A 14,687-nucleotide genomic window follows, 5' to 3' on the forward strand; every position below is an offset into this window, starting at 1 on the left:
TTTAGTTTGTACTCATTTCGAAGCTTCAATTGATCCAGGCCTGTGGGCCAAAGAGCATGTACACATGTATGCCAGTGTCATAAATATGACTGTATAACTATATATTTTTTAAAATCCAAGTACAGTAAAATTACCCCTTTTTATAAAATGCTAAACATAGTGCATTTATAAATAGCTATGCAAATGAACTCCTATCTTCTGTTCTCGCATTTCTAGATGCTAAAAAGGTGCAAGAGGTTCAGATGTGTTGGTGTTGCCATGGTTCTCTACCACACACACTTCTTCCCATTACTCTGATATATTCAACGAAGAAAAACAAGTTAACACTTTAACCCTTAACCCAATCACAGTACAAGAAAAATACAACTGATCAACAACAAAAGATTAATTTTATTTCTAATATAAAAGTAAATACAGAATTAACAATCTTATTAAAAGATTTATTTTATTATTCACTAAATAATCATTCACAGGTTATTATTAGCCTTATAGAGGAAAAAATAAAAAGACTTTGCGTCTTTTTATTATTATTATGATAATTTTAATCAACCGCCTGAATTTTGCCAAACATACCTTAGCTTCTGAGGTGGGCTCGAGGTAGCAAAGTCGATTTCCAAGTCCCTCTGCAGACAGGCAAAATTTACGATTCTCCTTCTGAATAGCAGCAACACACTGGAGCACCACTTCATCATCCTGCCAAAGAGGAACACAGGTGGAAGAACTGGTAAGTTCAAACAATCTAAAAGGCAAAACTTTGAAAATGTAATTAGTTAGGGATGTCAGATTCCAAAGGATCACAAACTGAATAGTACATAACAAATCATATCATATGATAAAACGGCATGTACCAAATTGCATAGTATTTAATATTTGCAATAATAAACCGCAATAAGTTATAGATAATTAAATATATGTCCAATTTAAACTTTAAGCTTAAACGTGATGTAAAAATAACCAAGCACTGAATCAATGCAATGCATTGTATTTCTAAACAAATACTCAAAATGCATACAAAAACCTTACAAACTATTAAAGAAGAATCTATTTTGCCAGCACTGACAATGTAAACACAAAACAGCAATATTGTATATACAATCAAGAATCTGTAAATCTACAAAATACAATCTCCACATTACTTCTAAAGATGACATCAAATTGTCCAGAGTCTTTTATTTATATAAATAATATGAATTAAATTCATTATTTGTTTTATTATTAATTACAATGTTTTATTAAGAGAACTGTGGACATCAGAGGCTAAATTAACTGAGGCTTCATGATTGAGCAACATTTGTGATGAGTAGTGTATCCTTCACATCAATATTCAATTAAAACCTTAATAAAACCTGTAAAAAATCTATTAAATGTTTTCAATTATATTGTGTAACGTTAAATGTAAAACAATGTTGTGAAGATTATAGATAATATATTGTTATCTAACATAACAGAAAATAATATAAAATAAATAATTAATGAAGAACATGCCACTCAAATCCTGGAATCAGCCATATATTTTCTTGTTGCTAAAGCCAATAAGAGCGATAGAATAAAAAGCAAATATCACAGTGCTATACGGCACATATAACTACAGTGCTGCCAGAATTTGCAGTGTCTTGTAAAAATTCCTTTGAGCATCTCACAGAGGAAGAGGAATCATCTGATGGATCTCAACAGTGACTCCATCACTACAGCCTATAGTGCGATTTCACTCAAGAGGGGTTATTGATTTTGGTCTCAGTGGTTTTTCCTGCTTGGCTGTGCTCTTTAATGCCAGTACATTCAAGCTCATTAATCTGAGCTGATGGTCGCTATGGCTCTGTACTATCAGAGTAATACCCATACATTAAGCACAACCTTAGAGCGGTTTCAATTAAAATTCAGCCTTCAAAATGAGATACGCCTTTGCTATCATCATGAGATAAGGACAGACAAAGAAGGTTCCAAAACGAATATTTAGAGCCACAAAACGTTTCTTTGAATTTTTGCAAAGATTCAATCTTTTTAGGTTAATCATTAGTGCTGCATTTTGCCAGAGCAAACATTCTCATTCATGCTATTATCCAGTCAGCCAATATAGTGGCATCAGTGCAAATTAATGGTTACATTTTGTCGCAAGATTCTGGTAACGTACCATCAATCAGATTAATGAAGGTTGGAAATAGAATTATCTGAAGCTTTTTCTATGGTATGGGTTTTTTTTGCTAAACAGGCTGTTATGATTTTTGCAGAAACTGCTGGTCTATAAAGATTCCGATGTATAGTACTTTATAGAGTTTACACAAAATCGTCCAGAAACAAAAATCATTCAGTTCTGCTGACTCAAATTTTGAAAGGAGGCACAAGCAGAAAGGGTGAAAGTCAGAGGCTACTTGAATATCCCACTCTACATTTATAATGAGCACAAAAGCAGCCCAGTATGCACAACTCCTCAAACCTTGAGTCAAATGAGTTACACCAATCAAAAACAAGGAAACTATGGATTTAATGAGCCCATGGCTCCAGATTGAGTACTTATGTACAATTGTTCATGTAAAAACAGGTGCATGGATAACTTTTCACCGAAAGTATTTCTTCATTTAAATGTATTTCTGCTTTTAGCAGCATAGTAGTCTCAATTAGTGTATCCCAAAGTAATTATGGTTTTGAGCCCAGAAGCCAAAATCAGCTAATGGATAAATTTATACATAAAGACACACATAAAGCGCAATGTGAGAACTGTTTCTCACACTGATTACATTTGTGCATTTGACTGCAACTATTCTCTAGCTAATTTTATGCCTGGTTAATCAAATGATTATTGCTATAATTCAGCAGTTAAATGCTCAAAATAGCTTATGGTTGATCAAAAACTCTGAACTTAAGAGAATCTTGTGATGAGTAACATATAATCAATGATGCTGCAAAAAACTGAATTAGCGTATTCTTGTAGAGCACACATAATTAACTATATTTGCAAAGCTTTTCAAAGCCATTCTGGCAATGAATACATCTTATGCATGTATAATTTTCCATACTCAGCAGGATATGAAATTAATCCATCAGAAATGCATATTGAAACAAGTGTTTATTTTTAAGTGTATGAAAGATTTTACACGTATAAAGCATCTTAAAACCTTTGTGAACATTCAATATCGTTATCTCTGCCTCCATTTTAGCCTTGTGGGAATCCCCTGACAAATCATTAGTTGCCTTCAGTACACTGTACAGTTCTGAGATTTGACCAGGCATACTCTTAGAAAAGTGTTATATCCATAAAAGTGTTGATCGCTTTGTTTCTGTTACATTTATCCGTGTACTGTAGAAAGCTTGCTAGCTATGGTGGTTTATAAAAATTTTAAATACTAAAATCATTTAATTGCTATAAATCAAGAATCTCAGCTTTGCTATATATACCATGTGATTATGTATACAAAGTAAAATATTATATTGTTTATATAACAAACACAGACTATTGCATGTCCTAGTAAGGCCAAAATTGTAATGATCAAAACACTGCTACAGTGGTTCACCGCTAGAAGGGACTTCCAGCCCCCTATCTCCTTGCTTAAATGGACCTTGAGCCAAGGAATCTGGTGAATCTGCGGCAAAGTGATCCAGGGGACAGCGGCAGAGCCATCTGCTAGAGAGCTGAGAGTCAGCATCACAGTCTATGTATAGGGCCATGGGGAGGGGTGTGTGTAAGGTGCCAGGGAAGGGGGGAGGTCCATCCTAAGGGTGACCCCAGGCTGCTGTCTTTAATTCCCTTAGATCTACAGCCAGTGAGACTCTATGCCACTCCAAGCAATCATGCTGTTACTCAGTCCTAGCTCTTGTAACATTCCCAGCATCATGCCTGTGGGTTTAAAAAGCAGGTGTGACTGAGAGACTGTGGTCTCCTCAACCCCCACCCCTTTCCTTCCTCCCTCCAACCTCAGAGTATGTCTTTAAGGACATGAGCAGGTGCGCCCATGCCTCGAGAGGCCGTAACCCGAGAGCTCCTGATGTGCTGCTGTACGAAGCAAGCTCACAAGTCACCACCCAGACCCTGTCACTGACATGAACTTGAGAAAAGGTGAATACACTAAATCTGCCTCAAGTGTGCTATTTTCACACATATGGTATGTACATATCCAAAAACGCAAAAGGTTAAACAACAACAAAAAATGATTTGGACAAATGGCAGTGTATATTTGTTCGGGACATAACTTACAAGACCCCCTGCAGGATTTAAATGTGTCATCTAAGATTGAATAGGCTCATAAATGTCAAGCAAGGTGATAAGAGGTGGTATCACATTAGAGGTTTTTAGCTTGCTTTGCCACATTACAGTATGACATGTGAAGAGACACTGCCCAAGACATGAAAATACTACCAATACCTGATCAAACATGTTTGAGCATAATATTTGTGCTTGACATTTTTATATGTTTAACATTTAGTTTTAACCTAAAACTGTTTGTTTTGCTTCTGTTTTGGATTGAAAGTATTTTGTTAAAGATGTCAGCTAATTCACAGGATAAGAGATGATACCAAGGAAATAATAAATTCCTCTGATTTTCTACTCTGAAAATAACTCATATTTTCCACCATCCAGTGCATGACACTGGTCAGACTGCTCCCACTCCTGTGTCTGACAGATTCATGAGATAGCTGACTACATGCATCTTAAATGCCTGCCACCTCTGTTTACTGCAGTCTTCCCACATGTTGTGAATAAAAGCACTCTGCCCTGGGTGGGGGGAAAAAATCAAGAGACCAACAAAGAATTGAAGGGTTCTTGAGAATAACCCTCAAAAACAACACATCTCTTTTCATATACATTAAATAAAGGAGAAGAGCCTTTATTCATCACAGCACAGTGAGAGTCATTCTTCACACATACTGTTCAGAGCACAGGGTCAGCTGTGATACAGTGCCCCTGGAGCACAGAGGGTTAAGGGCCTTGCTCAAGGGCCCAAGAGTGGCAGCTTGGCGATACCCAGGCTCGAACCCCTGACCTTCTGATCAGTAACTCAGCACCTTAACCACTGAGCTACCACTTCCATAACACAGTGCATTTTCTTTTTACAGTCAACGCTATCAACTACAAGCTGAAATCAATCAGCTTACTGATAAGATCCGTAAACATCTTAAACTGCAAACCATCTAGAGTTGTTATAAAGAGGACAATTAGTTCAAGAAGCCATTACGCTAATATGGTCAGCCATGCAAATGAGGAGATTTTAATCTCCACACTGTGAATGACACACTGAAAGCCATATTGTAAAATTTTAATATAGACACAGCTGTCTTGAAACTGTGTGAAGATGATAAGACCGCAGAGGTTCACCAGCCCAACAGGATTACAAATTAGATTTTGCCAGACTTACTTTCCATGCATATTGCTGTAAATCCGCATCATGAAATAAGAAAAATGGCTCGCAGGCACGGCTGAGCGACCTCCATCAACACTGAAAAATGGATGTGCCAGACAAAAGCAGGGAAAAAATAGAAATGGACGTTTTTGTTTTCTATTAGGAACTCTTGCCGAACCGAGCAATCCCAATCAGCATGCATGGAACAGTGTTTACTACAGGAATATGACTGCACACGTTCTTTTATCTGAAGGTATTACGCAAATAGGTTTATAGCCTTTTATTGTAAGAAATGTAGACAATACTAAGTTTAAAAACATAACAGCTATACTGACTATAAGCTGTTCAGACCTGCTTCAGTTAATCAAGATATTTAGAAAGGTGTGATGTTATGTGCAGCGGGTAATGATGTCGCCTCACAGATCAAGGGTCTTGGAGTCGATCCTGAGCTCGGGTTACTGTCAGTATGGAGTTTCATGTGTTCTCATGTTTGCATGGTTCTCCTCCAGGTTATCTGGTTTTCTTCCCACCCCCCAAAAGAATATCAGTAGGTGAAGTGGCTTTGCTTAATTGCTTTTATGTGTGTGATGTGTGTGTACATGGATTCCTCCCTCACATCCAGTGTTGCCAGGAAAGGCTCCAGATAAATGAAAAATATTTAGCAGTATCTCAAAATTAGAGCCAGGGCATAGATTTATGACTTGAAGATGAGATCATTATTGTTTATTTATTTATCTTTGGTAAGGGTTTTATCACAGGATGCCAGTCCATCATGGGGCTCCATGTACATGCATATTCCTTTACACATTCTTAACTAGGTAAAGTTTCTTTTTTAGCCAGTCTACCTACCAGTATGTTTTTAAAGGTAGGAGACCTAAAATGGGGAAACCAAAGGAAACCATTAAAACTCCACATAAGCAGTAATCTAAGCTCAGAATTAAACCAGGAACCCTGGAGCTGTGAGACAGCAACACTACACCCTATACCACTATGCTTCCTGATCATTTTTATTAACTGTAAATCCAAGCACAGTTTACATTTGTAAGGGTTTTTCTTATAAACAAAACAATTAATAATTAATTTCAGATGAATTAAATTGTATTTCAGTATTGTGCTAGGGTATGATTGTTTTGACAGGAAACTGCAAGGTTGCAGGTCTGCAGAAATGACAATGGTCCATTGGTAAAATGCCTGGTGTGCCCAGTTATTATGTCAACACAGATATCTGGCACATTAACCCTTTGCATACACAGAAATGTATTTAGAGATTTATTTCTATATAAAGCAGCACTGAATCAAAAGCTTAAAATACACTTACACTTACACTTACACTAATAAAGAATGTAGCTGTATTTCTCCAAAAAAGGATATAAATAATGAAAATATATTTTTGGAACATCCTATAATGAGTTAATAGCTAAATATAGATCTCATTTTATTATTGTGTTCATCAAATTAATGGAAAAAAAAGCTTCAACATTGATTGCTCAATAATGAAGCGGATGGATAGCCAAAGACATTTTGTCCTTTAGCACAGATGGCTCCAAAACCTTTAGGACCAAACCCATGGCAGCGATCACACCAAGCTAGTGATGTCAGAATCTGGTTTTAATCAATGCGAAGGAAACTAAAAATCAACACATGCAGCCGGAAAAGGTCAGATCCCTGGGGAACATTGAATCACGTGACACAATGACACAGTCTGCTCATGTTTTGTAGGCTTTCATCACTGGCCCTGTAGCTTTACCTGGGCGTCTCTAATCAAAGTCAAAGCCACATTTCACCATATCTTCAGTCAGGATCTTGTCTGTTTGTAAGTGGACAGCTGCAGTGTCCACTACACACTGACAAGCAGGAATAGCTCTAGAATGAATCTGTCATTTTGCTTGTCTCCACTTCAGGTACCAATCTTAAATACTTTAGCAAGAGTCATCAAGACAGTTTCATGTCACATCAAAAATACTCAGCACAAAGTCTAAGTCATCTGAGAGTGCATATGTATAGTAGATTTAGAATAAGCCATCCTGGGGCATGAAAAATGATCACCTTTGGCTGCAAAGGGACTAGAGCAAACAGAAAATAGAAACAGTGTGCCTGGTTTATCATTTACATCTATTAAGAGCAGCCCGGAAGAAAAGAAAAACCTCTCAAAGAATTATGGAGGCGATTTTTTTATTATTATTAATTAATTAATTTGGCACCCTGCATGCATTTATAGAATACTTTATTTTAAAAAATCAGAAAACATTTATTTACAGTACATTAAACTATATTAAGATGCATTATGTATATTAGGTCAAATGTCATTTTGTTGTGTTACTCATTGCAATATTTATCTATTATTATTATTATTATTATTATTATTATTATTATGGCAAATTCTGTTTAACTATTATTAGTTTTTGAGGCTAAAATATTCTATATTTAATAGGACAATGTTGTGGATTATTGGCCTATATTCTGTCAACTCCGTAAAACCTTTCTAAAAGAGAAATATACAATATGCTGAATACAAACTGTGATGGATGTGTATTAATAAATATGGAAACACAAATGGCTACTCCAATTTTTATTAAAGGATTTTTCACATTAGCACTTGGTTTAGTTTAAAGGTTTTGTGGGCAGCCAGTTTAACTAAGTTAGCTGATGCAATGACCTGTGTGTGGGCAGATGCCAGAAAACTATGGGTGTGTGTGGTGGAGAGGAGGCTAAATTTAAACCCCAAGTCTTCTGGCAGAATGTACAGGGCTACCAAAACAACACAAACTCCAAATAAGTTCAGCGGTACTCTACTGGTAATGCCACAAACTCTTCCACAAACTCTTTTACCGATAAAGTTTATTAGAGCTGAGATCAAGCACAGGTGATAAGGACCTGCCACACCCAAATTAATCAAAGTTTTCTTTTATTTCTTTTTTTTTTTCACGCCACAATTTATAAAAACAAATAAACACAAAATACTAAAAGAAATTCTTAAACCTCCAGGTCAGATTGCTTATAGAACCCAATGGTCCCAATGGTCAGTGTTTGATATAGCGCAAATCAGTGCCATTTACCAACTCGAGAGAATATTTTGTCTTCAATTCACAAAATGTAGAGACATATGTGATGTATTATACACTCGTCTAAATAGTCGTACTGCTCATACCCTTCAAGTATTTCCATGTTGACATTATATACCCTTCACTGCCAATTTTCCCACCTTAACACCTTAACAGCATGGAGAAACCGTGCACACCTGCCTCATGCAGGATCTTCCGACAATCTGTTCGAAATTTTTAACACAACATTGTGAAATATTGTGCAGGTGATGTAGCTGACAATCAGCCACAAAGCATGTGTGCATATCTTAAATGCACAAGCTAACTTTCTGTAAGCGATAAATATTTAATACAAGCGATAAATACAACATCTGTAGAACTGCATGCTTTGAGAGAAAATACTGTAGCTCTACAGATATTCACTTTAGTAAGTTATATATTTGTTTCAAAAAAGTCCTTTTCAGAAAATACATTACAGTGTCATAGCAGCTTACTTATTTCCCTCTAGGATGCATATGCAAGAAATCCTCCACTCAACCAATCAAACATAGATTGCCCATGACCTTGTTGTTCAATGTCCACTATAGTTCCCCATCATTCACTCAGGAATTATATCACAATATTCACTGTCATCACATTGTTAGCATGCCACTGATACATGGAATGTGTGTGTTGTGGGTTACAGTAGTTCAAGCATGTCAAATATTTAGAGGTGACAATTATTAACCCAAAGGAATCTCAGTCAGCTGAAATATTGTGTGTAAATATTTTCAAATCACAGCACATTACATTTATTTACTGCACAGTAGCTGTACAATGACAGACGTTACAAAGGAGATCCAAGAGGTTTCAACACAGAAATCAGACTTAAGCATACAGTAGCTGCCTTTTTTTAACTACACTACCATATACAGAGGTACTAGCTGGGTGAGACTGGTGTGTCATATCACCAACAACAGCTGGACGAATATGAACGATATTTGAATGGAAATATCAGCATTTTTTATAGGTACCAAGCGACAAGTGTCATTCTAACCAGAGCAGCTCTCTGCCTCATATCGATTACTGAGAAAACTGCATCCAATGGCATTAATCTCCGTCGAACAACCAAAATAGAAAATGCCTTCAGTGAACTAGAACTTGTCAAACATTTATGCTTATGCAAACAAAACACACAGTATTTCAAATTCAGCAGGGAATGGATTTAAGGTGATTTAGTGAACTGTCTGAAATGCAAAGCATAAAATGTGATTAATTGAGCCACTTTAAAAAAAAGAAAAAGAATCAACAAGCCCTAAAAGCAAGTCTTATTAAGTTTTTTTTTCGTGTGCATGCAACACACTCAGTCATCATCCCACAATCGCATCTACAAACCTTTAACAGCAGGTGCGTCACGAGCGCGTTCACCTCGCACCCGCGTCCGCTTATAATAAACCTTAATTCCGACCTTAATAGCACATTACTGCTAGAAACACGCATGCACAATCAGCCCAGCCGGCGAATATCGCTCTCGACCACTCACATCTGCTAGCTTTTGCGCGGAGCGGCTTTCTGGGTTTTCTGACACGTTTTAAAAAAAAATCAGTAAAACCCGATATCGACTCGATTATGCCGAACCGCGTTTCTGTACTTACAGTTCGCAAGAACTGGATTTCATCTTCCCCTTCTCCCCCCTCAGCCATGGCTGTAGTGGCAGAGCCTGGCGCTGTAGACTGAGAAACGCACCGCTGACAGCGCGATATGTGCGCACAGCTCCATTCAGAGCCATATAGGGAAGAGCAGGCAGTGCCACCACAGACTGGCACTCACACTGACCAGTAAAGACACACCAAAGCTCCTGTCTGTCTCTTCCTAGCCATGCCTTCATACTGCCACTCGCATAAACCCAGCTCATTTACTAACAGGTTGGATGCAGATAAAAAAAAAAGGTGTTAGATATGTGGGGTATAAGCTCTTAATATGTAGAACAGGATGTAGAACTACCCATACATATACAGCACAATAATGGCAAAGCCGTATGAATAGCTTTATTTCCCTCCATCCTACTGGCTACTACTAAATCAAATTAAATGCAATTTCACACATGTACACATGTAACAACGCTTTTCTGAGCTCACCTGCGTGCACCTAGTAATGCAAAGATTTATTATTATTATTCATATTTATTATTATCATATGCCATGTTACAATACACACGTATTAATGCAGCCTGGTCCAGAGAACTGCTGCATGACCATTCTATAAGCAACGATGCCATCTGGTGGTAAATTGGAGCCATTGTTTACAACACAAGAATTGCACTTGACTCGTATTCATAGTGGCCCCTTGACATGTCAATTACCAAGCAGATGACAGGAACATCCTAAAGAAATAACTGATTTTTTTGGGGGATGATTCAAAATAATTTTACTCAATAGAATGGCATGAAAATAACTTTTAAACATGACTTTGATGTATTTGGTAACTGCAAGCACAATGCGTGCATTTTTTGCAGCCAAGTTATTCTGTATTCTTCTGATGGAAATTTCTTTTCCATTACAATTTCAACAGTGGGGGTGGGAATCTGACATTTTTCTTGGTTACATGAGTTCTACACTGAAATATGAACTCTGGAATATTTTAGGAGAAAATTTGTATTTTAGAATTCAATTTCATTTGTGCTGAAAATGAAATACAATAGCCACAAAGGGAAATGTGTAATCACTTTGATTATCAACATAATCAAAATGAGTCTTGCTCAACATTGATGGTAAAAGTCACTAATTGCATTTACAATATCAATTCCAAAAAAATGTATACAGTACATATGGGAACTGAGGACACCAGTTGCTGGAGTTTTGGATGAAGAATGTCATCCCATTTAAAACCTGTAAATACCTTTTAGAATTGATGCCGCCCTCCAGATGTGCAAGCAGCCCACTCCATATGCCCTAATGCACAACTATACCATCAAAGATTGAACTGAGAGCTCAAGCCAGATTGTCCCTCTCCACTTCAGTCAGGAGAAGCAGGCATGCATGTTTCCAAAAAGTTAAAAGTTTTGAATTCCAATTCGTTCCACAGAACAGTTTTCCCCTCTGCCTCACTCTATTTTGAACAAGCTTTGGCCCAGAGAGGACGGGGGCATTCCAGGTTCAGGTTCACATATGGCTTCTTTGCGCTTTAACCTGCATTTGTGGACGACAAGGTGAATTGTGTTCACAGACAGTGATTTCTGGAGGTGTTTCTGAGCCCATGCAGTGATTTCTATTACAGAAACATGCCTGTTTTTAGTGCAGTGCTGCCTGAGGGCCTAAAGCTCACAGTAATCCAATATTGGATACGTTTTTTGCAGAGTGGTAAAACTCTTTCTATCTTTACTTCTGAGAGACTCTGCCTTTCTAGGATGTTCTTTTTATACCCAATCATGTTACTGACCAGTTGCCAATTAATCTAATTAATTGCAAAATGTTCCTTCCAGCTGTTTGTACACTTACTTTTCCAGCCTTTCTTGCCCCCAAATAAACTTTTTTGTTTATTTTTTATTGTGAATGAAATATGGATTTTTGCAAATCGATGCATACTGTTATTATAAAAAAATTACATTTTCCCTTTTTCCTAACATTAGTAGTGTAATAAATAAATACCAGTTTTGTTGCATTATGAAAAAACGTCTAAATAAACAGTAGTTTGTTTATAGCTAAAATTAATAATGGTGCACAACAGACACTTTTTATATGTATCAGAAAAAGAGTTGAACAAGTTGCAGTGTTCAAGACAACTTCCAGAAAGGCATAATTCTTTGTCAGAATAAATGCTTAAGAAGAAGGGACTTCTAACAGCAAAAAGTAAAGATTTTGGTAAGACAGATGAAGTCAGAAGAGTGCTTACAGAACCACAGTACATGGAAGACCTGTTGATTGTAAGCAGTTTGCAAAGCCAAGGTTGCTATGAAGAATCCATGGGACAACAAGAATTCTGGTCTCCATAACAACGTCCAGCAATGAGGACAGCAGCTGAGTCATTCCAGCACCTTAAAGTGCACTCTTCATACCTTTTCATAGTCCTTGAGAATGTCCTACAGAAGACGTGGGGAAAAAAAGGTTGTGCATGATGCCTGTGTTAGAGTATGGTTGACTATGAATTTGATACTAATCTGGTAAACTATTCTTACAGAGTTTATCAGAATTCATATAGGAACGAAATTAGCCAGACTTTTCACATATTCCGGACCTGACACATTTCTTATGTAATCTCTGAAAGATCACATCCCGCACTCTAGAGGACACCAGAAATTTCCAAATGGATGGTGATTTTTAATTAAAGATTTTTTCAACAACAAAAATAAGGTCTACATTTTGACTTGGACTACAGAAGAATCTGGGGATTTACAAGACGATACACAGCTAAGAAGGTTAATAATTAGTTCTACAAGGTAAGAGATGATCTGAACAACTTTTTAACTTGTTGTTTAGGTTTAAAAAAAATTCAGAGAATGTCATCATTAGTGTTGACCAGCTTAAAATGCACCCATCAAGTGCAGACGCACTGAAAAACAGAGACAGCAAATGACCTATACCTTAAACAAAGCACACAGGAGGTGGTGGAAAGACTTCATGTTCTGAAAGAAGTCCTGAACCAAAACATACAGTGTTTTTTATGCAGGATGAGCTCTTTGAAAAGTACAACAATAATCCTGATTGTACCAGACACACTCAAAAAATATGAATCTGTCAAAAGAACCCAATGGATTTAATACACAGCAGATTTAACATTACACCAAGAGCTGAGAACATATTTGCCTTGTCTGCCTTTGCACACTTATTCAAATCCTGCAGTATGGGCTGTGTGCTGTAATTCTTTCCTTACTCATCTGGAATAACAATATTTCAACACAGCATTCTGTTCCTGCCTAGAGATGACAGAAAACAAAGGAAAAGGATGTTCCAATTGCAAAGTGACAACGCAGAAGTGGATTCTGTGACTCCTTCAACACTGATCATTAATGAGCAGACTACTACATTACCAGTCATATCCATGTCACTTGCCAAAAGTGTGTAAAAATTCCAGCAGATCAGCAGTTTCAGAAATATATATTTAAAAAAATGCAATTAAATGTTTTTAAAAATAAGATGAGACACGATAAGATAAGATATACCTTTTTTCGTACCACAGTGGGGACATTTCTATGTTGCAGCAGCAAAGAAAAATGTGCAAATATAAAGCACAGACATAGTACAAATATATACAGTACAGTGTATAAATACAAAACAAAATTAACAAACAATATAGTAGTTACACTCTGAAACAAACTGCACTAGGTAATATTGCACAGTTTAATGCAGTGTTATTGCACAGATGTTATTGCACAAAAATTAAGTTATTGTTATTCAAAAGTTAAAAATAACAGTTTTAACAGTGTGCATTTTGGTGACTGGTTCACTCGGAGAAGCTTTGATTGTACAGTTTAACATCAACAGGGAGAAAAGACCTTCGGTATCGCTTCTATGTAACAGTCTGTCACTGAAGAAGCTGCTCAGAGATGAGTTCATATAGGGAGTGAGAGTCGTTTTCAAGCAATGATGATAGCTTAGCTACCATCCTCCTTTGTCCCCCTGGACTGAGCTGGCCTTCCTGATGCTTGTCCAGTCTCCTTCTGTCTGCAGTAAAGATGCTGCTGCACCAGCAGGCCACTCCATAGAAGATGGCTGAGGCCACCACAGAGTCAGAAAAGGTCTTCAGTAGTGCTCCCTGCACAATAGTCTCCTCAGCGGAAAGAGTCTGCTCTGTCTTTCTTGTAAATTGAATCTGTGTTGTCTGTCAAGTCTAGTTTGCTGTTCAGATGAACATCCAGGTATTCATGAGAGTTCACTCTCTCAATGTCCTTTCCCTGAATGCCCACTGGTAAAAGTGAGGAGTGTTTGTGCTCGCGGAAATCCACCAGCAGATCCAGCACTAGTAGCATGGTGTGAGGACACTAACCTGAACCTCAACACCAAGAAGACAAAAGAGATCATTGTGGATTATAGACGAGCCGGCAATCACACTCATGTTCCCATTCACATCAATGGAGCTGCTGTTAACCATGTACCCAGCTTTAAGTTCCTTGGAGTCCACATCTCTGGGGATCTCACCTGGTCTCTAAACTTTTCTATCCTGATCAAAAAGTCACAACAGTGTCTGTTTTTTTCTGAGGAGAATGAAAAAGTCCTGTCTGTGCTATAGGATACTGAAGAACTGTACCATTGGGTGTTCTCACTAACTGCATCTCAGTGTGGTACAGCAGCTGCACCGCGTCAGACTGTAAAGCCCCTCAGAGGGTGGTGAAAACTGG

General features: G+C 37.4%; 1 protein-coding gene across 1 annotated transcript in view; it reads right to left on the reverse strand.

The window, feature by feature from the left end:
- Positions 1-10,132, reverse strand: part of ryr3 (ryanodine receptor 3) — a 78,278-nt gene extending 68,146 nt beyond the window's left edge. The window contains 2 exon segments of the mRNA XM_046836555.1: positions 574-693; positions 10,009-10,132. Of these exon segments, the coding sequence (XP_046692511.1) occupies positions 574-693; positions 10,009-10,056 (168 nt within the window). The 5' untranslated portion in view covers positions 10,057-10,132.
- Positions 10,133-14,687: the final 4,555 nt, after the last annotated feature.

Source organism: Silurus meridionalis, chromosome 23 (genome assembly GCF_014805685.1).
Source record: "Silurus meridionalis isolate SWU-2019-XX chromosome 23, ASM1480568v1, whole genome shotgun sequence".
Classification (NCBI taxonomy): Eukaryota; Metazoa; Chordata; class Actinopteri; order Siluriformes; family Siluridae; genus Silurus; species Silurus meridionalis.